The following is a 27,136-nucleotide window of genomic DNA, read 5'->3' as shown; positions in this document are numbered from 1 at the left end:
CAGATATTGATGAGTGTGACCGGCAGCCCTGTGGAAATGGGACCTGCAAGAACACGGTTGGCTCCTACAACTGCCTCTGCTTCCCTGGCTTCGAGCTAACACACAACAACGACTGCATGGGTGAGCTGCATGAAACCTTGGCTGCATGGATTGCTGACTGGGGTCAACGTGGCAGCGGCTGGGGGGAGCTGAGGTGTCGCACAGTGGCATACAGGGAACGGCTCTGGGTGTCAGCTGGCTGTGGCTGTAGGGGTAGTTGGATGTGTCAGAGGTGTAGGACTGACACACGATGCGCATCCCTCTTCCCATTGTGCTTCTCATTTCCCTCCCACAGACATTGATGAGTGTTCATCCCTGGTGGGGCAGGTGTGTCGGAACGGCCAGTGCATCAACAGCATCGGCTCCTTCCAGTGCCTCTGCCAAGAGGGGTATGACCGGACCCCTGATGGGAAGAACTGTGTAGGTGAGTGTCCAGGCAGCAGGCTGGCCCTCCTCTGGGGGTTTTGCTGCATGCTGGTGTGGCTAGCACTGAGCAGTGCTGTGAGATGTGGTCCCCAAGATGGTCCCATTAGAGGCAGCTGAGAACTCCACTCGCAAGGCTTCAAGTCCTCCAGAACCAAAGCCTGGTCATTTGACTGCCCATGGAAAGCTGGACTGAGCCTCACTGTGCTTGCATCTCCCTTCCAGCAATGCAGGGAACAGTCAAGGCAGTCCCTTTCCATGTCCTGAGACTTGTGGGCAGTGAGGAGAAATGTTGTCCTATCCATGCCCCTGCACCAAGGGATGCCTTGGGAGCTACCCTGCAGCCAGGGGCTGTGGGGACAGACAGGCACGTTGCACTCTGTGCCCACCACTCTGCCTCCTGCAGCACCAGGTCCTGCAGGGCTCAGTCCATGTTCCCAGGGTACACGAGGTGGAGCACCCTGGAAAATGTCTTATCTGCTTCCTCTCCATGTTTTGGGAAGAGAAGGGTGCAGCTGCATGTAGGGCAAGCCCAAGCCCTCCATGCTGAGTGTCCTGGGCTCAGCAGTAGCAATCATTCTCTGTTGGGGTGATGGTTGGAGGGAAGTCAGGGCTAGTCAGATGCTATCCCTGGTGGTTTCCTCTCCTTTCCAGATATCAACGAGTGTGTGAGCCTGCCTGGGACCTGCTCCCCAGGTACCTGCCAGAACCTGGAGGGCTCCTTCCGCTGTATCTGCCCCCCCGGCTACGAGGTGCAGAACGACAACTGCATCGGTAATGTTGGCTCTGTGCCTCCTCCCTTTGCAGCACAGCTTGTGCTCCTCTGCTTCATAGAGCCATGGAAACCACCAGGCTGGAAAAGCCCTTTAAGGTCATCAAGTCCAACCTCGACCCCAGGACTGCCAAGTCCACCACTAACCCATGGCACTGAGGAGTGACCTTGGACTATTCCCACAACAACCTTGTTCTTCCTGAGCGGGCTGGGGCATCACCACCCCCAAATATCTTAATCATAGAATCATAGAATAGTTAGGGTTGGAAAGGACCTTAAGATCATCCAGTTCCAACCCCCTGCCATGGGCAGGACTCCTCACACTAAACCATCTCACCCAAGGCCTCGTCCAACCTGGTCTTGTACACTGCCAGGGATGGAGCATTCACAACCTCCCTGGGCAACCCATTCCCTAACAAGAAAGAATTTCCTCCTTATATCCAATCTAAACTTCCCCTGTTTCAGTTTTAACCCGTTACCCCTTGTCCTATCACTGCAGTCCCTAATGAAGAGTCCCTCCCCAGCATCCCTTTAGGCCCCCTTCCGATACTGGAAGGCTGCTATCTTCCTGAAAACAATTGGACCCAGAGCAAGGCAAGGCCTGCTCCCATGACAGAGGAGGCTTGGGGGTTTTGCTGTGCCCTGGCCTCTTCATTGCCCCATATGCCCTGAGGGAGGGTTAGGGGTCAGGGCTGGGATGATGTCCTGCAGGCATCAAAGCTTCGCATCACAGATTCACAGCTGGCTTTAATGCAGTGATGAAAGGAGTCACCTTTGGCTGCTCTGTGTGTCCCTGATACTCCCAGATATCAACGAGTGTGAAGAGGAGCCCAACATCTGCCTTTTTGGCACGTGCACCAATACCCCTGGCAGCTTCCAGTGCGTGTGTCCTCCAGGCTTCGTGCTGTCTGACAACGGCCGGCGGTGCTTTGGTGAGTGCAGTGGGAAGGGAGGGCAACGGATGTCTGCAACGGGCTGTGCATAACCCATCCTCTCACAGATACCCGCCAGAGCTTCTGCTTCACTCGCTTTGACAACGGGAAGTGCTCTGTCCCCAAGGCCTTCAACACCACCAAGGCTCGCTGTTGCTGCAGCAAGATGCCAGGAGAAGGCTGGGGAGACCCTTGTGAGCTGTGCCCGCAGGAAGGGAATGGTAGGTGTGCTGGGAGCCAGCTCCATGGCAGACGTGGCTCTGCGTGGCTCTGACACGTGCAGAGCGTGGGGAAGGTGTGCAAGGGCAAGCCAACGAGCACAGTGGGCTCCTCCATCTGGAGAACACTGTCTTCCAACCTAGGAGCCCTTACGGGACTATGTCCAGTTCTGGACATAGTGGAGTGGGTCCAGTGGAGGCTACAGGGATGCTCAGGGGTCTGGAGCATCTCTGATGAGGAGAGGTTGTGGGAGATGGGCCTGGTTGGTTGAAGAAGAGCAGACTGAGAGGGGATCTCATCGATGCAGATCAATAGCTCAAAGGTGGTGCCGGCAGGATGGTGCCAGACTCTTCTCAGTGGTGCCCAGCAACATGACATTTCAATTGCAAAGATACCTCTCTTTTCTGCTTGCTTTCTTCCAGTTGCCTTTCAGGAGCTGTGTCCATATGGCCATGGAGCTATCCCAGGCCCAGGTGACACCCGAGAAGGTAAGGTCTGATCTAGGGATGGGGAGGCTGCCTGGAAGCAACCAGAGGCTGTCTGGAGAGCAAGGGTGAATGTCAGTGGTTGGAGGGACACAGGACCGGGTGCTCTCCCAGGCTCATGGTCTCTGGCTGCTCACTGAAGCTCTGGAGAGGAAGCATCTGGGATTGCAGGGTCAGTGCTGAGAGGACAGGGATGTTTCTTGCTACGTGCTCACATGAGGCTTCATTGCCTTGCTTTTCCTTCTAGATGTCAATGAGTGCTCAGAGAACCTGGGTGTCTGCATAAATGGGGCCTGCATCAACACTGATGGGTCCTTCCGCTGCGAGTGCCCCTTTGGGTACAACCTGGACTACACAGGAGTCAACTGTGTGGGTAAGTGCATGGGGAGCACCTGCTTCCTCTTGCTTCTATCATAGAGTCATGGAATGGGTTGGAAAGGACCTTAAGCCTTAAAGCTTGCTGGGCTTGTTTGAGTGCTCTGGTTACGAGATCAGCCTGCATCTTTCCTAACTCATCTACCTAATGTGGTCCTGCCTTCCTCCAGATACTGATGAGTGCTCCATTGGCAATCCCTGTGGGAATGGCACCTGCACCAACGTGGTGGGAGGCTTCGAGTGCGCCTGTGACGAGGGCTTTGAGCCAGGTCCTATGATGACATGTGAAGGTAATGCTGCTGTGGGGCAATCCCTTCGCCCCCATTGCACACTGGGTCACTTGCCTGGGCGAGCAGCAGGTCAGCCTCCAATGGCTGGGGCTCATCTCCACGTCAGCGTGCACATCAGCACTGGTCCCCTTCAGCTTCCTCTGAGGCTGGAGCCCAAGAGGGGGTCTGGGGACCTGCTGAAATGCAGGAGCTGCCTCAGCAAGGACCCTGTCAAAGCTGCTGACCCCAGGTGTCCGTCAGTGCTGAAGGCCATGGCAGGAAGCCTTGGTGGCACAGAGTCCTCATGAGATGAATGCACAGGGAGGGGGGAGCCCCTGCACTGTTCCTGCCCAGCTGACTGCTGAGAGCACAGAGTGGAGCTCTCTCCTCTCTCCTGCCTCCCAGATATCAATGAGTGCTCACTGAACCCTCTGCTCTGCGCCTTCCGCTGCATCAACACCTTTGGCTCCTATGAGTGCACGTGCCCGTCCGGATACGCCCTGCGAGAAGACAGAAGAATGTGCAGAGGTAAAATCCCCTTCTGCACCCATCGGGGGGGCTCCCACACCCTCCCCAGCTCCTGCACTTCGTTGGGCTCTGGTGCTGTGCAGACGATTTCTGAGCTGGCATCTCTGGGCTTGTGCTCCCACCTCCCTTGCTGCCCATGCTGTGCGCCAGCCAGCCTGGACCAAGGCAGAAGGGATTGCTGGAGCGGTGCAGATGCAAGGACTCAGTTCCCAGTTGCCTGCGCTGGCGGGTTGAACGCGGGCTCACGAGGTTCTCGCTTGCAGATCTGGATGAGTGCGCAGAGGGACTGCACGACTGCGAGTCCCGAGGGATGCTGTGCAAGAACCTCATCGGCACCTTCATGTGCATCTGCCCGCCAGGGATGCAGCGCAGGCCCGATGGAGAGGGATGCACAGGTACCGAGGACCAGGATGGGAGGGATTCCCAGTGAGGCTGGAGACCGTCTTCTTCTAGGCATTGCCCATGCAGCTTTATCTTATGTCCTTCTGTCAAACAGCCCCTCCCCAGGGCTGCCCATGTGTCAGAACTTCCTGGGTGTCCTATTAGATGCCTACACACACAAAGCCTCTGTTCACCCCTGGACCTATGGTCTATACACTTCCAGCACATTGTGCCACGTGGCCTTTCTATTGAGTCTCTCCAGGTCTGTGTCAAGGTTTTGGAGGGGCCAGCACTGGACAGCCCAGACCTGCACAGTGTTAGGCAGAGCAGGAATGCAAAGCGAGCCCAGCTCCACTCCTAGCCCAGCAGCTTGGCCACTTGCAGGTGGAGAACATGTAAAGCAGGGATGCTGGGTTCTCACCCAAAGCCACACTGCTCTGGGAGAGGTCCAGAGCAGGTGGACGTGTTCCTCAGCTCCCCAAGGATGTAGAACTTGGCCTCCAGGTCTATGGGAGGGTGTTCCAAGCACGGGGCTCCTGGGAAGCTGGAATTTGCCCTGTGCCTCACCTCTTTGTGGCTCCTTCCTTCCCAGATGAGAACGAGTGTCGCACCAAGCCTGGGATCTGCCCCAACGGCCGCTGCATCAACACGGTGGGAAGCTACCGCTGTGACTGCAATGAAGGTTTTGAAGTCAGCCCCTCTGGCACAGAGTGTATTGGTAATTACCAGGTCCTGGTGGGGCTTGAGCAGCCTCTCTGTAGTAGCAAATGATGCTTTTCATGTGTTTCTGAGCAGAAAGTTGTTGAGGTTTGCCTTTAGCAGTACCCAAACCACGCTACCCTCTGTGCTGGGGCTGGCACAGGGTGGACCAGCTGCTCGGTTATCCCTGGAGGTGACCCTGACTCACATCCTGACCTTGTATCCTCACTCTTTCTACCCAGACACCCGCCAAGGATTCTGCTTCACTGAAGTACTGCAAACCATGTGCCAGATGTCTTCCACCAACCGCAACCTGGTCACCAAATCTGAGTGCTGCTGCAACAGTGGGCGCAGCTGGGGCCCCCAGTGCGAGCTCTGCCCCCTTCCCGGAACTGCCCAGTACAAGAAAATGTGTCCTCATGGGCCAGGGTACTCCACTGATGGCAGAGGTGAGCTGGGGCAAAAGCAAAGATGTGGGTACAGGCAGCCTTCCCCTGGGATAGACCTACACAGTGCCCGCAGCAGATAAGAAACCTCTGTGACATTATCCTACATGGAATCATAGAATCAGCCAGGTTGGAACAGACCTTAAAGCCCATCCAGTCCAACCATTCCCAGCCCTGCCAAGGCCACCCCTGCCCCATGGCACTGAGGCCTCGTCTCCACACTGTGAACACTTGCAGGGCCGGTGCCTGCAGCCCTGCCCTGGGCAGCCTGTTCCAATGCCTGAGCACCCTCTGGGGCAGGAATTGTTCCTCAGCTCCATCTAAACCTGCCCTGGTGCAGCTTGAGGCCGGTTCCTCTTGTCCCATCCCTTGTTCCTTGGGAGCAGAGCCCAGCCCCTCCTGGCTCCATCCTCCTGTCAGGCACTTGTAGGGAGCCATCAGGTTCCCCCTGAGCCTTCTCTTCTCCATTGGACCCCCCCAGGTCCCTCAGCTGTGCCCCATCACACTTGGGCTCCAGGCCCTTCATCCCCCTGACCATATTCTCTGGCTCCCTGGGAGAGTCTGATCTCCCCTGGCACAGGAGCACGGTGGCAGAGGCAGCACCATCACTAAGAGGTCCTTTCCTCCCTTCTGCAGACATCGATGAGTGCAAGGTGCTGCCCAACCTCTGCAGGAATGGACAGTGCATCAACAGCATCGGCTCCTTCCGCTGCCACTGCAGGCTGGGCTACACCGCCGACATCACCGGCACCGCCTGTGTGGGTGAGCTGGGAGAGGGAAACCCAAGTCTCCGGACAGCCCTTGGCCTTAGGCGGCTTCCACCCCTACTTTCAGCATGCAGACAGAGGGTCCTGAAGCAGACACACACACACACACATCCCCTGCCCAGGACCGGCTCTCACTGCTGGGGATGGAGCATCCACCACTCCTTTGGCAACCTATTCCAGGACCTCAGCACCCTCACAGGGCAGAACTCCTTCCTTATCTCCAACCTGAACTTCCCCTGTTTCAGTCTGAACCCATCACCCCTTGTTCTATGCCTACAGTCCCTGATGCAGAGCCCCTCTCCAGCATCCTTGTAGCCCCCTTCAGACCCTGGAAGCTGCTCTGAGGACTCCACGCAGCTTCTCCTCTCCAGGCTGAACAGCCCCAGTGTTCTCAGCCTGACTTTGTGTGCTGTTTAACTCCTTAACTCTGATGAGCAGAGGTGACAAAGCTGCAGACTTAGAGGGCTGGCCCTATCCCTGATGTTCCCAGTACTCAAAAGGAGCATCTCCCCATCTCTTCAGCCTGGGAAAGGTGTCACTCAGATCCACCAGGTCACACAGCACCCCATGTCTGAGCAGGGAGCTGATCCAGCTCTTTTCCTGCAGGAAATCTCCTAGATTTGTTGTGCTGGCTCAAACTGAAGTCTTCCCTCCAAGCCCTTGTCTCTGCTCACCTGCTTTATCCATGCATATCACCTGCATACCTATGCAATCACTCTGCATTTATCTGGGGCAGGAAATGCCAGAATCATAGGGACATCTGACCACTTGGTTATGTGGGGCCATGAAACCTGGGATTGCCATGTGTCCAGGAGCCTGTTGGTAGACTGAATGGTCCAAGGGGTGGTGGGGGCAGAGTCCAGCAACACAACCCGTGGATGCTGATGTATCTTGTCTCCCGAGTCTAGATTTGGATGAGTGCAACCAGTCCCCTAAGCCGTGTAATTTCATTTGCAAGAACACAGAAGGCAGCTACCAGTGCTCCTGCCCTCGAGGGTACATTCTGCAAGAAGATGGGAAGATCTGCAAAGGTATTCATCCAGGAGAAGGCAAGATGGCAGCTGAGGGGGGTGGCAAGAGCTGGTTAACAGACCAGTCAGGTCCTGCTGTTCAGCCACAGGACAAGGCTGGATATGGGAAAAGCTGCCTTGCTGGACCTTGTGGATGGATGCATTAGGGTTTCATCCTTCCACAGACCTGTGTCATCACCGTGGGCTGTGCCTGTCGCTGTCAGGGCTCCTCCTGGTGCTGGCAGCCAGGCTGTGAGGAGGAGGGTGCCCTAAGAATGCAGGAGGCCCTGGGATCTGGGGATTACAGGATAAGCAGAGATGAATCTCTGCATCTTCTAAACGTGTCTGTGTATGAGGTGGGGAGAGGCACGCTGTGGTTTGCATGTAAGAACCTTGTGGGTGTTGTTGCTGAGGCTGGTCCAGGTCAGGTCATGGTCTGCCCAGGCCCACAGGGCATCACCATGTCCATGCAGGCGTCACAGACTCAGAGCACGAAGCTTTCTCACTAAGATAAATTGAGACGCGTGCTCTTGCCCTTGTTGCTTCAGACTTGGATGAATGTTCCACCAAGCAGCACAACTGCCAGTTCCTCTGTGTGAACGTTATCGGAGGATTCAACTGCAAATGCCCCCCAGGCTTCACTCAGCACCACTCATCCTGCATCGGTGAGTTGGGTAGCTTTAAACACAGGGGAGCCTTTCCAGCCCCGCAGCTCCAGAGCACTGCCTCTCTCCAGCTGGCCTTGGGGATGTGCATCTGCTGCTGCTCAGCCCTTGCTAAGCTCCATGATGGGAGGTGGCTGCCTGCAGAGCTGTGCACAGCCCCAGCCCTGGGGACGGGCTTACAAGTGGTCCCCTGTGTTTTGCAGACAATAACGAGTGCACGGCTCAGCCCTCTCTGTGTGGAGCCAAGGGCCAGTGCCTGAACACGCCAGGCAGCTACAACTGCGAGTGCCAGAAAGGATTCTCCCTGGACAGCTCTGGAGTCAACTGCGAAGGTGGGTCTGTGTCTCTGACAGGCATGGTCCATGTGGAAGAACCCCTTGTTCATTCACACTCTCTAAGGCAGCGCAGTCCAGCCAGGAGGGACTGCTCCTTACTGTGGGGCACCAGAAATCCACATGGGATTTGCAAAAGGAATGCTTCTTGGTGCAAATAAGAGGTCAGTGTCTGACCTGCTTGGAGGACAAGTAGAGGAAGGTCTCAGTGCTGCAGCCATAGCAGCCAAAGCTGGGAAAGGAATGGTCCTGTAGCTCGTCAGGGGAGATCTCATGCTGGCCAAACCCCACTATGTGCTATGCTAAAGAAAAGCCTGCACAAACCAGCACAGGCAGGATGATGCAGAGTAGATCTGGTAACAGAATCAAAGTTAACAGAATCTTAAGGCCAGAACATCTAAGCAGGGGCTGCAAGGGGATGGATGTGGGCCTGGGGGCTGTGGGTATCATTCGATTGCAAGCTGCAGAGGCAGAATTAGGCAGAAGAACCCACCTGCGCACCCTCAGGGGCACTGGCTGCCAGGCCCATACCATGTGCACATGGTCCCTGTGCCCCCAGTGCTGCCCATGAGTCAGGCAGAGTTTGTCTCACCCCCGTCTGGGTTCCGTTGCTGCAGATGTGGACGAGTGTGATGGAAACCACCGGTGCCAGCATGGGTGCCAGAACGTGCTCGGGGGGTACCGCTGCGGCTGCCCACAGGGCTACGTGCAGCACTACCAGTGGAACCAGTGTGTAGGTGAGTGCGGGATGGGGGCTCTTGTGGCCCGTAGCTGTGGGATGGGGGATAGAGGGCACTGAAACCCCAAGTCCCTCTCCAGCCACCCTTGGACAATGTGGTTCTGGGCAACGTGGTCCAGTTGAAGATGCCCCTGCTCATTGCAGAGGGGTTGGACTGGATGAGCTTTGAAGGTCCTTTCCAACCCAAGCCATTCTATGATGCTGTTCTCTTCATAAGGGAGCTCACTGTCAGCTCAGCAATGGCCATGGGCACACGTCCTTGGCCATATGGGGTGGGGAAGCACCAGCAGCGCAGTGAGTTTCTGACTCATTCTGTCTTTGGGTACAGATGAAAACGAGTGCTCCAGCCCCACTGCCTGCGGCTCTGCCTCCTGCTACAACACTCTGGGAAGCTTCAAGTGCGTCTGTCCATCGGGCTTTGATTTTGACCAAGCCTTTGGCGGGTGCCAGGACGTGGATGAATGCTCAGCAGGCGGCAGCCCCTGCAGTTACGGCTGCTCCAACACTGATGGAGGTTACCTCTGTGGATGTCCTGGAGGCTACTTCCGAGCAGGACAAGGGTAAGAGGGCAGTCAGGATGTAGTCCCCGTATGGTCCTGGGGGATACTGCAGGCTGCCAAGTGCATGGTACCCCCAGACACGCTCAGTCACCACAATTCTGTTCTCTGCCACCAATCCAATTTCAAGTCATTCTGTCCAAGCCGTGTCTTATACCCTATATCCTATCCTTCAAGGGTTTCTGGGTGCCACATGGAGAACCTGTGGGAGCAATGGTAAGATTTCCTTCTTAAATCATAAATCTGAGATGGGGCTCTCTGCTCTTCTGCCACCAGACACTGCATTTCTGGCTTGGGTTTTGGGAAGGGTTCCTACCTTCCTGCCCCCCAAGAAGAGGATGAGGACAACCTGCTCTCCCCTGAAACCTGCTATGAGTGCAAGATAAATGGCTACCCCAAGAGGGGTCGGCAGCGACGCAGTATCAATGGCACTGAGAAGCACCAGGTGAGAAATTCATGGCATCCTGCATGGGGTGGAGCAAGGGAAGAGCTGGGGCACTCAGGGGGATAACTGCCTGGGGTAGGTCCCGTGCATTTGTACCCGTTCCTATGGAGCTCCTATGGAGCTCTACATCTGCCTGTGCTGGGTGCTTGGGTGGTTGTGAGTGCCACTGAGTCCAGAAGCCCTGCAGAAACACAAGGTCCTTCACAACGCATTAGCGAAGGTCAGGGCGCTCTTAAGTGAGATGCACTTGTGTGGTTTGACCACAAATGTCTGGAGATGAATGCAACCAAGGAACAAAACACACGTGCTTTCTTGCAAGGGAACAGGGGAGAAGTTCCCATAGGGCTGTAGAGGAGTGTCGAGCACTTACTCACTCCAGACTGGACCCATCACTATAAATAACAGGTTAGTCCTTAGAGGGAAGTTCTGCCTAAGGCTCCCCTAAGGAATTCACAGGCCTGGGCAGGATGGATTGGATCGGGAGGTCATTATGGGCCCTTCAGCCCAATCCAGTCTGATTCTATGAGGCAGAACTCCTCTAAATCAAGTCCTCCTTCACCTGGCCAGGAGCCTTTCTTGGTATCTGTAAGTAACATGCCTGGTTCCTCCCGAAGGATCACACTGTGAACTTGGCCAGCATGGACGTGGATGCTCCTCTGTCCATGATGCTGAACCTCTCTGACCTGGCTCACAAGGAGCACATCCTGGAGCTCCTGCCGGCTGTGGAGCCGCTGGAGAACCGCGTGCGGTATCTCATCTCCCACGGGAATGAGGATGGCTACTTCCGCATCCACCAAAAGGAGGGGCTCAGCTTCCTGCACCTCGGCCGCAAGAAGATCCTGCCGGGCACCTACCTGCTGGAGATCGTGAGCGTGCCCCTGTACCGCAAGAGGGAACTGCAGAAACTAGAGGCCAAGAACCACCTCAACTACTTAGCAGGGGAGCTGGGCCAGGCACTGAGGATGAAGCTTCAGCTCCAGCTCTACTAACATCCATGAGATCCACCCGCCCAACCGACAGTCCAGTCCTTCGCCTTGCCATCCACCTCTGGAAACAACTGCCTCCTCTCTCACTGCACCCCCTGCCACCGTCTCCCCCCACTGCACTGTGCAACTGATGGGAAACGTCCCTCTGGGCTCAGCACTCACCTTGGCCATGCAGGGATAACTCCGCTTGAGTCCAAACCAAGTGACTTGAGTCCAAACCAAGTGACTTGAGTCCAAACCAAGTGACTTGAGTCCAAACCAAGCCATGCCACACACGAGCTCGGGCAACCTGCGCCAAAGGCTCAGACCTTGGCAGCGGGGCCCCCAGTCCTCTGCTCAGCTCTTGCCTGTCTCCTTTAACCAAGGCACTGTGTTAGTCTGAGCTGGCAAGGGTGGTACCACGGGGAAGCTGCCTGTCCTACATGGGCACAGGCCAGGAAATGTGAGGGGGGCCTGGGGGCAGCTTTGGAAGGAGCTATGGCACGGTGTGGTATTAGTGCATTTCCCAACAGCTCTTGTTCCTCCTTCGCTTGTGCAGAAACCATCCCATCCCCACGCTGCCCGTGCTCTGGCTTTCTCTGTCCTCTCCGTGCCTTTCTCTGGTCCTTTCGGGCTCCTCTGTCAAGCAGAAATGGTCCCCTCTGAGTGAAGGGGCAGCTCACGTTGTGAACCTCACATCACGAAGCAGCCAGGCTACAGGACCATAAGCTCCTGAAGGGAAGCCAGGGTTTTCACATGCAGGATGCTGAACACGCACGCACGGACACCAAAGATTGGAGCTGGAAGGGCTTTTCCAGCAAGTCCAGGGGTTAAGGTGTCCTTAATGTGACATCATTGCATTGCTGAATGTGTTTTGGACAAACTAAACGGGCAGGAAAAAAGCCATGAGTCTGGTAAAGAGCATCTGGCTGCTTCCCATGCCGGCAGGGATGGGGGGCTTGGCCGGACATGTGTGGATGCTGCAGGGCACATTTCCTGGCCGGCACTGATGGAGAGCTTGAAAAGCCTGGGAAAAGCTTCCCACCAGCAGGAACAAGTTGGGGATGGAGTGGGAGGGGAGGCGCCTCTGCAGCCTGGCAGGAAGGAAGAGGCAGGGACAGCCAGAGCTTCACTCTGCAAACAGCCCTCAGCTCTGAGCCACCCCATCTGTGTGAGTGGTGCTTATGGGCCAGATTCCCCCCTCCAGCTCCGGTCAGGAGCACTTCTGGTGCTGCAGGTGCTTCCCCTCTGGTTGTCACCTACATCTTGGTCAGGCCAAGGTGACAGCCGGGGTGGGCGGTCTCTGGTTAATGCAGACAAGTGAAATGCACTAAAAAGAGCCTGGGGAATAGGAATGAAGTGAACTGGGGTCCCCCTGCTGCCTCAAGCAGCCTGTCCAGACTGTTCTGTCCTGGCTTTTCTTCCTCCTTCATGAGTGTTCCTCACCCAGCTCGTCTCTGCAATGCCATCCCTCTAGTTTTGCATGACCCTCTTTTCAGTCCTGCATCAACCCTGTGCCTCATCACAGGACAGAAAGGTGCTAATTCACTCCGGTGACACACAGAACTACCTTATCACCAACCCTAAGGTGCTTCCAGCTCTGCGAAGCTGGGATCAAATGGTCAGCATCAGTGCACTGTCGCCATCGCCCCTTCCATAGGGATGGATAATCACCACACGGGGGGTGCCGGGGGCTCTGGGGAGGGCAGATTCCTGCAGTCTTGGGTTGGTACGTGGGGAGGGGGGGTTGGTTTGTCCCCCGTGCGCTGCCACCCCATGGGCTGGGGGCAGTCAGTGGGTGCTGGATTGGGGCTAATGGCAAACTTGAAGAAGCTTTTCCATAGCGCAGCTCTGGGCTCTGGGTTCTGCAAGAGCCCCAGGGCTGTGCCTGGGGGGGGGGGGGGGGGGGGGGTTTCGTGGCTGGGGGTTGGGTTTAGTATTATTTTGTTTTTTTTTTTTATTTTATTTGATTTTTATTTTTTTTTTCCAACAGGTGCTTTTTTTTTTTTTTTTTTTGAATTTTTATTTTTAAGAATCAAAACCTATTATTAATAATAATAATAATGAGCAGAGCTGGTTTGTGTGTGCGTGACAAAGCTCAAGGGCCCTTCCTTCCTCTCTGGTGCCGGGTTGGTTTTTGGTTGTTGTGGTGTTTTTTATTGTATTGACATTTCTTGCTGGTTGGTTTGATTTTGGGGGGGGGGGGGGAAGTGTTGGATCCCAGCCCCTGCTCCCCCTTGTCCCGCACACGGAGGCGGCTCCTTGTGGAATCCCTTTTTTTTGTATCAGAAGCAACAGCAACAATAAAATTATTTTGGGTTAAGCGGGGCTGTTTCTTCCTCCTCGTTCCCGGGCAGCCTGGGGATGTGGCAGGATCCATCCGAGCTGGAGCCCAAGCTGGGTTCTGCTCTGCTCTCCTTGTGGATACGGAAATGGGTCTTACAGCATCACCCAGCTCGCCCACCCCTCCGTGCCTCAGCACCCGGAGGGGCTTTGGGGTCCCTCCCAAAGCAATCAATAGGCAGAGGAGGGATGGACCCATCAGCAAAGTCTCTTCTGCTCTGTTGTTCTCTCCCAGCAAAGCGAGTTGAAGGAAAGTGATTGACAGCAGATCCGGATGGGTGCCTTAACCCCATCCCTCAGTGCTGCTGGGCTGAGGAGCAGCTCCAGGCTGGCAAAGAGGAGACAGGGGAGATGCAGGAGAGTGGGGACAGAGCTGCTGCTCCTCCAGCTCCTGCCCTGCTCCCCCTGCCTGCGCTGTGCTCACCCTTGGCTCCTGGCTCGTCCCCCTTTGGGGAGCAGCACCACTCACTGCTTGCAATGCAGAGGGCAGGGTTTGTGTAGCCTGTGCAGTGAATGGTGTGTGCAGGGGTACGGGCACTTGCCCACAGCTTGTGCCGCGCAATCAAGGGGGTCAGGGTCCGGCTGCTGGTCTCATTTTGAGCATCCCCTCTTGACCTCCCCTTCCGGACGCAGCCGAGTGCCACAAGAGGGCTGCAGAGCTGCAGCATCCCTGCGACAGTGAGGGAGCTGCTGCTTTCCCGGGCCAGGGGACAGTGGAGCCATGGAACCAGAGCAGAGGAAAGCACGATCCCATGGAGCTCACAGCTGGAAACCGTCCCTCAAAGAGCTGCCCGCGCTCGGCAGTAGGTGAGTGGTGGTAGGCTTGTGGCACATGGGCCACAGTCACTTCTCTGCGGTGACTCCTTGCCTCTCCCTCCATGCCCCTGCTCATGCAACCCTGGGGGCACTTGAGACCTGGACTGATGTAGAAGACACATCCAAGCATGGCCCATGGGTCCTGCTGCAGGCATGGCCAGGCTGGGACTATCCCTTCCCGGCAGCACTGGCTGAGGGGACACGCTGTGGCCAAGGAGCACATCCCTGAGAGAACACGTGCTCAGGTATGGAGCACCCAGCGCTGGTGCTCCTGTCCCGCATCACCCATCCCCATGGAGCTTGTGCTGGGAGATGTGGGGCCTTGGCTCAGACAGAGACATGGGGCAGGCCAGCAGTGCCCGGGGAGCAGTCGGTTCTCCATTGAGACCTGATGGGATGCATCAAAGAGCAGAGGAAGAGCTGTGTGGGGTTAGCACAGTGCAGCTTTATTTCCATGGTGGAGGAAGAGGTTCTCCCCCATGTGCTCACATCCCTTAGTACAAACCTTCTCACCAGCCCACAGCCATAACCCACCACGGCTTTTGCTAGCCCTGGGCTAGCTGCAGCATCCCTACTCACCAGGCACGGTCCAGCAGAGCAGCAGGAGGACAGCCTGGCTTTCCCCTCAGCCACTTACACACACATTGATACCCAGATGCAGGATGGCCAGGGAAGGGCCAACCCCTGCCCCTTCCAGCAGCCCTCAGCCATGGGGAGGCCACCCCAATCCTGATGGAGCAGGGATTGGCCATAGTGGGATAATGGTGGGAGGCTGCCAGGCTTGGGCTGGCTGAGAAGCATCTCCCAAGTGTTGTGTGGGACCACGGATCCCTTCTGGGGTCCCAGCAGGGTCCCCCCAGCAGGAATGCAGGAAGCTGCTTGCCTGCACCCTGCTCAGCCCATCTCCATCAGCTGGGCAGGGACAGGTCACTGCGGTGTAAAGCAGAGCAGGCTGCAGGGCTGGATGCCCAAAGGGGGCTGCACATGGGGGGTCTGCATCTCCCCATCACTTGCGGACCAGGGGTTGGGGGCACTTGGGGCTGCCACACAGAGAAGAACAAAGCCAGCACTTGGGTCTGGTGCCTATAAACCCCCTGACACAGCTCAGCTACAGGGACACACACACACACACGCACTGGACCACGGTCAGCACTCCCCGGAGGACACAGACAAGGGTGACATCTGGGGGGGGGGCAGGAGGAGGTGGGGGTCAAAGCTCTGTCCTGGCACCAGGCAGAGCCACCCAGAGCAGGAGCCCCGTGGGCTGTGGCCAAGGGCAGGTCCCGCCATGCCCTGCCCCATCACCTCCTGCCCCTGTCCCACGGTGGGCAGCAGGGACCATGCAGAGCCACATCCCCCCCTCCAACACATCTCTCCAAGAGTCCTGCAGACTGCAAAGAGAACTGAAAAGTGCTTAGAAAAGAGAGAAACCCCTACAAAACCCACCCCGGGCGAGAGCCGGACCTCCCCTCCCTGCCCAGAGCATCCTTGCTGGCCCAGGGCAACACCACAGAGGAAGGGGGGGCCGGGGCCGGGGCCAGCCGGGGTGGGAGGCACACGGAGCACCCAGGCTCGCCCCATCCCCGCCCTCTACACCAAGGCGTAGTCAAACTGGCCCCTCTCCAACCCCTCCTTGTGGTCAGTCCAGGAGGAGGCGGGCATGCGGCTGTAGGGGTCCAGCAGGATGCGGAAGCAGCGCACCATCAGCATCACTAAGAAGACCAGAAGGAAGATGACAAAGGCAAAGACGGTTTTCTGCTCAGCATCCATACCCGCAGCGCCGGCTGGGTGCTCAACCAAGGAGGGGGACAGCAGTTCATAATCCATCGTCGATGCATCATTCATGGCAGAGGCGAGGAGCACGTGGGCCGGGCGCATTCGGTGCCCGGGCAGTGGCTTCAGGCACGCACCCGGAGCGCAGGTCACTCCATAGCCACCGGCGCTGCTATGCCAAGCTCGGGATTCACTCCTGACCAAGCCAAGAGCTCCTGGAGGAGAAAGCAGAGATGGTGAGGGAGGAGGAACCGGGCACGGGCTACAGCAACGCTGCCAAGTAACCAGGAGCAGGGAAGTTCCCAAGTGGATCCCAGGTTTTCCTCAAGGAGCCACTCACAAGGGGATGAGGGCATGGGATGGATGGGCAGTGGTGCAGAGCTTGACTCTCTGGTCACAGATCCCCAGCAGTGCTCTGGAGAGGGGGGCCCACCAAAGCCAATGCTGCAGGACCCCATTTGGACCAAGGAACATTCACAATGCAAAGGACCTCACAGTGGAGTTGAGGGCTTCAGCTGCTCTGGACTTGATGTTCTCTAAGGTGGACACGAGCTTAGAGTTTGCTCGCTCCTATTGAGGGGGGTTTTGAAGCAGGTATAGAAGAAGCTGAGTCCCGATGGAGGAGGAGGGCACGTACCTCACTGCAGCTGCGTGGGGACACTAGCATCGCTACTGCAGCAGGAGGAGGAGAAGGCTGTGTCCGAACAGCCACGTCACTGAGGGAAGATCTCCGGGGTCCAGCTTTCTTGGGCTAGGGAAGCAAAGCAGAGGACAAAGAGAGCAAAAGAGGTTAAAAAGGACCGACAGACACACAGAGACACAGCAAAACAGCACAAGGCACCTCGGAAGTGCACGTCCTGCTCCTCTCCACTGAGGTCTTTGGGGACAATCACAGCTCTCTACAGCCTCCATCTCCTCAGGTACCCCTTGGGCTTTGGAAGCATCGCATTCCGCTTGGCTGCAGTTCCCTGTGCTCAGGGATTCATGCTTCCCATGGGCACATCTGGGTTGAGAAATCCCCTCTCCATGGTTCTCTGTGGTTCTCAGTGCCAGAGATGAGGCAGGACGGGCACTGCTGCAAGAGGAGCTACCCGAGCACAAGTCATGTACCTGGAGGTGCCCAACTAATTCACATCAAAAGTACAGGGAGGAAACGGCACTTTCAGGACAAAATAGAGGATTTGCTGTTAAATGCTGTTCCTAGTATTATACCGTGTAGTATCCAGGATTTCCCTCACATTTGGGATCTGTTGCTTTTTCATTACTGTGTAAAGAAGCCAGATCTTCATTTCCTGGAGGAAAAAACCCGCTGATGAGGCAGTTAAACGAAGGCAGCTGTTATTTAAGGAACATCTGATTGAGTTTTATTAAGATTCATGTTCCCTTAGTAACTAAAAAGAATCTATGAGCAAGGAAATTGCTTAATAGGGACAGAACTCACAAAGGAAGAGGATCACTGTCAACAATCCAGCAGCGCCGGGCGAGATCCTCCTGGGTATGGAACACGTCGCAAATGTTAATTTGGGAATGGCGAGCACGGAATGCGATGCAGGGTGCAGGATGCCATCTGGGATGCGGGGCTCACCCTTCCCACTGCACGCACCTCCAGGCTGAGAAGCTGAGTGGGCACAGAAGGGAGGCGATGGGCGAGGCCAAGGGGAATGGCTTGAACCTGCCCCAGGGGAGACTGAGATGAGCTCTGAGGCAGAAGCTCTTCCCCGTAAGGGTGCTGAGGCGCTGGCACAGGGTGCCCAGAGAAGCTGTGGCTGCCCCATCGCTGGCAGCGTTCAAGGGCAGGTTGGACACAGGGGCTTGGAGCAAGCTGCTCCAGTGGAAGGGGTCTCTGCCCGTGGCAGGGATTGGAGCTGGATGGTCCCAGGCTGGGAATGGAAGTGTCCACAGCAGAACCAGAGCCTGATTAGGAAAAGCAGCTGCAGAAAGTCTCCTGTGTCAGCCAGAAAGCAATTTCTGGATGCTAACATTTTGGGTATTGCTTACTTCCAATGTACAGCAGAGTAACCTCGCTCAAACAAATCTGTTCCTCCTCCAAACACTTTACACCCACCACCAAATAAAAGGCGAAGCCTGGACTCTTGGCGCAGCCGCGCTTTGCTCTGCATTAGTGCACAGCCCATGCTCCATGCATGCTGTAGAGGGGATGGTGAGCAGGGAGCCCAGCTCTGGGAGCAAGATGTGTGTTTTCTAAGCAGGGATTCAAAAAGACCCCCGTGATGTGCACAGTGAAGCAGAGCTGCCTCAGAAAGGCTTGATCTGCTCAAAGAATGACACTGGAAGATGATGGGCAGGGTTTCATTACGAGGTGTCAGGAATGCAGTCCGGCAACTAGGGAATTATCCAATTTGCACGCTTGGAAATAAACTCAACTTAATGCTTTTATACCCCAAAATAGACATTGACAATTATATAACAATGAGAAATGCGACTTCAGGCTTCAAAGGAGAAAGTGGAGCCAGTTTTCATGGAGGAGAGCCAGAAGGGGCTAAAATGCTCCAATTCAAATGAAGGTTTTATGGAGACCAGACTAAAATGACTGCACACAGAAGAAGAACTGGAGCGAATCCATCAGGCCAGTGCTAAAATAACCCTGCTTTGGAAAGGACAACCCTGTTCTCGCTCCCCACATCTGAGATGTGGAGGAGTAAAAGTCAAAACGCTGCATCCAGCACCCTCGGGATGCGAAACGGAGCTGGTTCTGCGGCCAAAACGAGCAGGGCAGGGGGGGGGCAACGTGGCACAAGCACTAACACAGGGCTCTGGCAAAGGGCTCTGAGCGCATCTGCTGCTCCCTGGGAGCCAGCGAGCTCACAGGCCCCGTGTGCTCCCCTTGGTAAATATCCCTTGCAGCGCTGCACATGGTGCTCAACCGCCTGTTGCCACCAGACAGCAAATGTGATCACCAGGGAGATCCAACAGCAAACGCCCTCGCCAGGGCTGCAGGCAAACAGGATCTGCCAAGCAGGAGGATTTCTAGGGCCGAAGCTCCTTAGGGATGGGGAAAGGCTGCGACTGCGGGTGCAGCAGGGCTGCGGTGCTCCCCATCTCCTGCCACTGCCGTATCCCAAAGCCCAAGGCGGATCCGCTCGCCGCTGGGATGGAGGCAGCTGGATGCCTTTGTGGGAAGTGCACCCTTGTGCTTGGCACTGTCCCATGCTGCGCATGAATTCCTTGCCTTTTCCAGTAAATGCTGCTGCTGGGTCAAGAGAATGCGTCCCACCGGAATGGGTGCGCTCACCGCACGGCTGCCGGCGTGAGCACAGCCAGGGAAGATGCGCTTCCAATGGGATGCAGACCTCTGGAGCAAAGAGCTGCACTGTGCCCTCAGAAGTGTTTCTGCCCCATAGCAAAGCACGTTGTGAACCTCCCATCTCGATGGGATGCACCCTGGCCCTGTGAGCAAACAGGGCTGCGGTTATCCACATGTTTTTCTGTCCTCCCGTCCTGTGCATCCCAAAGCCAAGGTGCTGCGTTATCCCTGGGAATCTGCTCCCGTCTTTGCCACCAGCTGTTGATGCAGGACTCACACGGGGGCTGTGTTTTCTGCCCTTCCTCAGCACACAGCCAGGCCCAGCAGGAGCAAAGTTGTTTCCCATTTCAGGAACCCAGTGTGTGCAACCTCTCCTTCCCAGCTTCCCTCTTATTGCACCCGAGCCTTAACCCCAGCACCCTTCACTGACCATCCCTGGCAGGGAGACACCCCCCTGTTGCCATCAGGGTGGGTTATGTATGCATACAGACAACCCTGTGGTCCAGGAGGGATGCTGAGATCCCCCTCCATCAGCCTGCCTGTGTCTGACCCACCTATGGGTGGGTTGCACAGGCAACCACAGGGCAGATGCCCAGGGCAGGCAGTGTCAGTCTCTGCCAAGGCAACAGAGCTCCTTGTCTGCTCATGCTTGTTACCTACAGAAGGATCCAGGGGGATCCTTCATGAGCCCCTCTCCATCACCTGGCCCTGCGAGGGCTCAGCATGCGGATGGGTGAGGGGTCCAGGAGATACCCTGCCACAGGACCACAGGCATGGAGGAGAGAACCAAGTGGATCAGGCCAGGGCAGGAGCATGAGACACTGAGTGTGAGGGGTATCCCATCCACTCCTTTGCAAGGGAAAGGGGTGACCCTTCAGCCTTGCCTCCAAATGCCAGGCTCCGTGGTCCCTGCTCTCCCTGGAGGGCATGGGAAGCCCAGCCAAGTGCAGGGCACTGCAGCACACCCTCACATGCCTCCTCTCCGTGCTTATCCCAGCACACATGGAAAACCAACTGCTGCCAAGCCAAGCCACTCAGGAAGAAGATACCCCCCCCCCCCCCAAAAGCTTCCTCCCACCCATCCCACCCCAAAACCCAGCCTCCTGCCCTCTCCATCCATCAGAAGCTCCACTGGACCCCAGCACCAGCAAACAGCACCAGCCCCATCTCCTGCGCCCACCACCGTGAGGGGTACGGGGGGTCCCTGGCAGCCAAGCACAGAGGGAACAACCCCCCCCCACTCCCCATGAGCGCTCCAGAGGGGATGGATGGGGCACGGGTGGTACCTGGCTGGGGCGGGATCCCGGCTCCATCACTTGCCATCTCGAGGGAAGGAGCAGCCGCCTCTCTCCCGGAGCGCCCAGGGAAGGGAAGGGAAGGAAGGAAGGGAAGGGAAGGGAAGGCAGCTGCTCCTCACTCACGCTGGAGCGGGTTCCTATGGCGATGCAGAATCAATTAGAATAAAAGGTGGAGCACAGCAATTGGAGACAGAGAGAAGTTTCCTGAGCTGCCTGCCTGGGAATGCCAGACCATGGGAGAGCACAGGGCGGGGGGCTGAGCCTGGCCTTAAGCTCCTGAATCCCTCTGTTACCCCTGTGAAAGACCCTTTAATCCCCAGGGCACTGCATCCAAAACCTCTGTCTGTCCCCAGTGTGCCTACCCCAGACCAACAGCCCAAGTCCTTGAAGCCTGGGATGCGCTGGAGCAAGCACAGCATCTCCGGTGCCTGCTGCACCCAGGACAAGGGGCTGTGCATCAAAGAGATGCTGGGGACACAGCTGACCATGGAGATGTCTCCTCTCCCAAGGAACAAGGGATGGGACAAGAGGAACCGGCCTCAAGCTGCCCCAGGGCAGGTTTAGATGGAGCTGAGGAACAATTCCTGCCCCAGAGGGTGCTCAGGCATTGGAACAGGCTGCCCAGGGCAGGGCTGCAGGCACCGTCCCTGCAAGTGTTCACACAGCGTGGAGACGAGGCCTCAGTGCCATGGGTTAGGGGTGGCCTTGGCACTGCTGGGAATGGTTGGACTGGATGGGCTTAAAGGGCTTTTCCAACCCGGTTGATTCTGTGATTCTATGTTCAAGGTACTGCAGAACCCCACTGCAGCCCCACGAGCTCCTTCCCACCCCAGGCTGAAGCAGCAATCAGCATCCTGGGATGCACAGAGCTTGCAGGGAGTCACACCCAGCTCACAGGGAAACGTGGCCAGGTTCTGCAGGAGCCTGACTACAAGCCTGGCCCTGGAGCAGGAACCCAGCACAGCCCTTGCTGCCCAGCAGCCCTGCACAAGATCCCTGCACGAGAGGATGAGTGTGACACGGTGCCCAGTCTCAGGATAGCAGCCGGTCCCTGAGATGATGGCATCAGCGGCCACCACTTCCAGATGTTGCTGTGGGCTTCCTCATGGTGCTTCATTTGCCCATCACATCTCTCAGAGTGATCGGGTCTTTCCCCATCACTCTTTTCCCCAGGCTGTTGGGCTGTGAGGACAAGAGAGTGCAAACCAACCCTTCTCCATGTCCCTTTGCTTCCTATGAAGAAGTCTGCTCCAGCCTTTGCTACCATTTCTAAGCCCAGTCTATTCAGAGGGGTCCTCAATGCCTCCTCCAGCCTTTCTCCTCTCTCAGAAGGCAGCTGGGTGCAATGCACACAGATGCTCTGGACACCCAGGCTGCAGCCAGCACCCTGCCCCAGCCCAGGAAGGACCATGCCCCCAGGGCATCCTCTGGTCCAGCTGCTCCCGTGTCAGACTGGCAGCATCTCTGCTCACAGCGGAGAGCGGGGCTGCATTTCAATGAGCTCCTGCTGATTTCATCCTCTTTAGACTGAGGAGGGCTGTTTGTGCAAACACAATTACTCCAGCTGAGAGCTCTCCAGGAGCTGAGCCATGGTGTGGGGCGGACAGGATTTCCCTTGCTGGGATTGTCTCCAGCAGAGCAGGCTGCATCGGTGACACCGACTGGGCGCTTCGCACTGAGGGAGAGCCAAGAGGAGCAGGAAGAGCGCTGAGCACGCAGGCGGGCAGCCTGCACCATCCCAACAGCACAGGGAATAGAGTACGGGGCAGCAGCAGCAGAGCCAGGGAATGGATTTCACCTCTTAGGACAAGAAAAGCTGGATGAGCCTTAGGGAAACGCAGGACACAAGTTCCCCAAGGCACGTGGAAGACTGGCAATCAGAACTATCAACTCTGAGTGCACTTCAGAGCATGGATTTAACACTGCGCCACAGTCGCCATCCCAGCAAAGCATCAGGAGGGCCGGTCCAGGCTTTGGATTAACTAATTGCACCATGAAGACAACAAGAGAGTTTGCTCTGCCTGGACTTCCAGGGCTTGGTAATTAAATGAGGTTCAGCCTTTGCATTATCTCAGCCAAGCACTTTTGAGAGGAAAAAGCAGAGTGTTTCTCTAATCAAAAATCCATTCACCTATGAAATGCAATACCTTTGAGAAAGGGACCTAAGCACTTCTTATTTTTAGTGCTGACAAAGTGATATTGTGAAATACTGCACTGCTTACACTGGGTAGAAGCCCGTGGCATGCCATGACCGGTTTTGTCTTTGAGGACAGCGACTGCAAGCGCACACTTGGATGTTCCAGTTCAAAGCCAAACGAGTTGCCCACGGCTCAGTGAAAGCCATTCTTTCTTCAGGCCGGTTTCACCTAGTAAAGGTTCTAATGTAGCTGCCAATAGCGATTCACAAAAAGATCTCTTCTGACTTATGGTGAGGCTGGACTGCAGCAAGTGCTGCCTCCGGACGGCTGGACAGCCCCGGAAAGCTTCTTGGCCTGAAGGCAATGTATGTCCTGAGCTGCTGCACATGGCCAAGGAGTGAGGATGGGGCCAGGATGCTCTGATTCCCTTTCATCATCGCCATGGAGATGCAGGGCTGGTGGCACATTCCCATCCCCTTTCCTTGCAAGTCCTGACCTGAGCCTTCCTTCCAAGGGCTGAGGACACCCCAGTGCCACGTTGTCACTTGGATGACCATGAGGGAAGAGTGTCCTTCCCCAGGCTCACCCGGAGCACTTGGGAGCCGCTGGCTCCTCTGCAATGGCAGCTGATCAAGCAGAGAATTGCACCTCATTGCTCTGCCTGCGAGCCAAGTCCAGTTCTCAAAGCTATTATGGATAACATGAATGATGCTTTAGGGTTGACCTGTTCTTTGATATCTCTCAGTATTGAACCCCTCTCCCTGTGTAGCCTCCTGGCTCAGTAGCTACCAAGTGCTTCCCTTAACCATTATGGTCCTTTAGATACTCCAGCACCTGTAGAGTTCATGACAGCATCATCTCCAAGTCCTCTGCAGCTTGGGACTGCCACAGGCACCATCAGCCCTGGAGAGGACCAGGGAAGTTCAGTGGAAGGTGTCCCTGCCTTGGGTTGGAGCTGGATGCCCTTTAAGGTCCCTTCCAAGCCAAGCCAGTCTCTGATTCTATGGTTCTATGAAAGGGCACTGGGGTACAGCTCCTAGGCCATGTCTGGTGGGTGAACAAGCGCAGAGGGGGTAACATCAGCTGCCGTGGCCCCCAAACCTGCACGTTCCATGTCTGCTTGCATCAGGTAAGGCAGGAGCACCTCAGAGGTCATTCCTCCTTGCTCCCAGCAGCTGCCATCACATCTTCCACCTAAGAGACACTCTCCAGGAAATCCAGGATGGATGCGGCACCAGTTGCTCTGGCTTTGATGGCTGGCATTGGTCAGCAGACCGTTGATAATGGACTATTGAGATCTCCTACTTAACCAACTAACTTTGTCCAGCTCAGTCCATATAATTCTCCTGAAGATAAACTGCTCCACTGCCAGTGACCAAGGGGAAGAGGTTCATGGGGCTGACCCAAGGCTGGGATGTAAATTTGGAGCCATCACCAAAGACCAGGCTTCACGCAAATGTGTGCTGTCTTTTGCAGCAGATCGCTACGGTCCCTGATGCAGAGCCCCTCTCCAGCATCCTTGTCGACCCTTCAGACACTGGAAGCTGCTCTGAGGTCTCCACGCAGCTTCTCTTCTCCAGGATGAACAGCCCCAAAATGCCAAGGAGCTGGCCAGGTCATTGGCAGCTGCTGGATTAAGTCCCCAAATCCACAGCTAAGGAATGCTGTTGATGTTACAAACTCAAGCCACTTGAAAGCCGGGATTTGCCAGACAGAAGGTTTCCTCAGCCACTCCAATTAAGCCCCTTCTGTAACAGCATTATGATACAGCAATCAATGACAGAATCACTCACTCTTCCTTCCTATGCCTGGGCAGCTGTTCAACGTCTCTGTTTATTCTCCTTTTTCACTGTTTGGCCTTGCTGGTCCATGTGCTGCATCCATCCCTGCCTGGAATGCAAAACCCCTTCACTACTGCTATGGTGGAGCCAAGCTCCAGGAGCGCTGAAGATTCACATCCCTAAGCACAAAGGGTTGGGAAGGAATTCGTTGCTGGTTTCAGTCTCCTCTCACAGATGAGTGAATGGATGTTTTCTTCCCATGGACAAAGATGGGCCAACGAAGAGGAATTCGCTGCTGTGGTTTGGTCCTAAACGACCCGGGTTTTTATTTGCAACAAGAAGGAAACTCGAGTTCCTTCTGCTTTCATTTGAGCCAAGGTTTTCCTTCAACAACCCACCGTGCCCGGCGGTGGATGCGCAGCAAGCTCTTGTAAGCAGGCAGGGCTGGGCACGGTGACAAGCAATCAATATGGGATTTTACAACAGAAGCCACTGGGCAGCCCTGGTGCTACAAAGAGACAAGAAAATGAGGGGAAACCTGCACTTTCCACCCCAAACCCAGCGCACAGGACCACTGAGGAAGACAGCGCTGCAGGAGCTGCCACCTTGCAGAATGGATCTGCTGGAAGTCCTCGAAACAGGAGCTCTGCTCCACCGGAGATGGGAGGTTGCTTTCATCCCCCTTTCCCTCATCCAGCTGTCAGGAATCTTCTCACTTCCAGCTCCGTTTTGTCCCAGCCAGGGCCATACATGGATGCTGAGACCTGCTGGTCACCAGGGACCTCCCCTGCCTGTGTGGCACATGCTGAGCCCTCCCTGGGGCAGAGAGGGAACACGATTGCTTCACTCTAATTAGTGTGAAGCATTAAATAAGACGTCTCCTTCCTGACTCCAGCATGTGCTAGTGAAATAGCTCTATCAAAGCTGCCTTGTCAGGGGACAAGAAGTATCTTTCTGCTGGGATTACACAGCCATGAAATTATCCCTTGCCTTTGACAAGATCAATTAATTACTTCAAAGTCATTTGCAGCAATAAATTAACTTCTCTGCCTTCCTCCTTGTTAAGCTGGAATGTAGCTGCTGAGTAAAGAGAGGTGTTTGGGCAGGCTCACAGTGCTTGAGACCCCCAGAGCCAGGCTCTTGACCCATCCTCCTCCCCTTGGGAAGACCCATCTTCTGCCCGGCTTTGGGAATGGTTCTGCCAAACACAATGGCAAAGGGAGAAGCATCCACAAAAGCAAGATGGATTTCACCAGATGTGGCAGCCCAGGTGACATGGAGGCTCTGGGACACAAATCGCGTTGACACCTTCACTGGGACACATTAATCTGGTCCTTCACACTGAGAGCCTAATGATAAAGAGGAGCATCCCTTGAGCGGGCTCTTTCTGAAAGAACGTGTCACCATCAATAATGTGCTGGGAGATTTATTTCTGCCAGCCTTAAAACTGCACCCAAAGTAATTTGATTTGCTCAAACTCTTTAACATGCTGCTCTCTCCTTGATTTAAAGTCTGTGGAACTGCCTTTATTTTCTTAGCACATTATTAATTCAGATTCTGGCTCTGACGTGAAGGAACCGAGATGCCTCTAGAGTCTGTTATTTGGGAATGAAAGGAAGAAAGGGCAGATGGAAGGGCTCAGGCAGCAAAAAAAAACCAGCTCAGTGTAACTTCAAGCTAGGAATAAGCAAATGTTATCGGCGTCTTGCACATCACTTGTGTTCCTTTCCATGCCTATGGCTCTGACCCCATCGAGATAACCCATCTCCAGAGTTCCCCAGGGGCCTTTCAGCCAACACTACAGAAACGTGGTTCACTCTCCTCAGCTCTCTGATTTAAAGTCCCTGCTCCAAGGCCAGGGCAACAACTGTGAGGCTTCACTGAAACAAACAACATAGGACAACAGCCGTCTCCAGCCCTTCGGGATAGTTTGCCAGGCACCTGATCAGTCTGTGCACAGTTTAATGAGCCTTGGATAAGCATGGAAATACCCCATAAGTGAGAAGGAACAGATCTGGCATCGTTCTGTACAAAACCAGCTCATCTCCACCATGTGCTGGCTGACAACAGCAGGTGAATTGCCTACAGGGACCTTCCCGTGTTTAACTTCCACATCCCTGAGCAGAGCTGTGTAAAACAACTTCAGCAATTCCTCGGCTGAAAAAAGCTCCCAGTGAACATCTGCTCTGAAGAGCAACAGCCCTTCACCATCTCATTAGCAAGCTCCCCAGGAGCAGGAGCAGCCTTTGCAGATGCTAAGATGTTGTTTGCTGTGCCCTGACCAGGAACAAGAGATCTTAGGCCAAGGGGGACCAGAGGATGGCTCAGCCCCAGGGGACAGGAGCTCCAGCCCTGGATGCGTGCATTCAGCCTCATTAAACTCAGTGGTGAACCCAAGATGCACAGTCACTGCTTCTGCAGGTCTGGACTCTGAGTGCTGAGCTGGCTCCTTGGGGCTGTGCTGACAGTCTGGAAGAGTGTGAGCACCACAAGCTCATTGCTCATCTTCAGCACTTGTGCTCCTTCTGTCTGTACCCCGATACAGCCAGAGACCTCAGCATCTTCCTTCAGGCATACCAGAGACATTGCCACCACCCCGAAGACCTCACAACCTCTCCTAATGTCATGGGGAAAATTGCCAGGGTATTTATTGCCAGTCTCCCGTCATCTTGTC

The 27,136-nt window shown here is 55.6% G+C and overlaps 1 protein-coding gene across 1 annotated transcript in view; it reads left to right on the top strand.

Annotated features, from left to right (window-relative positions):
- Positions 1-11,252, top strand: part of LOC133276204 (fibrillin-2-like) — a 95,535-nt gene extending 84,283 nt beyond the window's left edge. The window contains exons 47-66 of the mRNA XM_061466816.1: positions 4-120; positions 335-463; positions 1,117-1,236; positions 2,041-2,166; positions 2,235-2,387; positions 2,808-2,873; positions 3,118-3,243; positions 3,416-3,535; positions 3,920-4,042; positions 4,306-4,437; positions 5,016-5,141; positions 5,365-5,571; positions 6,205-6,330; positions 7,244-7,366; positions 7,894-8,010; positions 8,214-8,342; positions 8,960-9,079; positions 9,410-9,641; positions 9,915-10,083; positions 10,698-11,252. Of these exons, the coding sequence (XP_061322800.1) occupies positions 4-120; positions 335-463; positions 1,117-1,236; positions 2,041-2,166; positions 2,235-2,387; positions 2,808-2,873; positions 3,118-3,243; positions 3,416-3,535; positions 3,920-4,042; positions 4,306-4,437; positions 5,016-5,141; positions 5,365-5,571; positions 6,205-6,330; positions 7,244-7,366; positions 7,894-8,010; positions 8,214-8,342; positions 8,960-9,079; positions 9,410-9,641; positions 9,915-10,083; positions 10,698-11,072 (2,936 nt within the window). The 3' untranslated portion in view covers positions 11,073-11,252. The remainder of the gene's footprint in view (positions 1-3; positions 121-334; positions 464-1,116; positions 1,237-2,040; positions 2,167-2,234; positions 2,388-2,807; positions 2,874-3,117; positions 3,244-3,415; positions 3,536-3,919; positions 4,043-4,305; positions 4,438-5,015; positions 5,142-5,364; positions 5,572-6,204; positions 6,331-7,243; positions 7,367-7,893; positions 8,011-8,213; positions 8,343-8,959; positions 9,080-9,409; positions 9,642-9,914; positions 10,084-10,697) is intronic.
- Positions 11,253-27,136: the final 15,884 nt, after the last annotated feature.

Source organism: Pezoporus flaviventris, unplaced genomic scaffold (assembly GCF_033815535.1).
Source record: "Pezoporus flaviventris isolate CSIRO_AGI_PZ_B2104156 unplaced genomic scaffold, CSIRO_AGI_Pfla_v1 ptg000043l, whole genome shotgun sequence".
Classification (NCBI taxonomy): Eukaryota; Metazoa; Chordata; class Aves; order Psittaciformes; family Psittacidae; genus Pezoporus; species Pezoporus flaviventris.
This window is presented reverse-complemented; position numbering and strand designations above follow the sequence as displayed.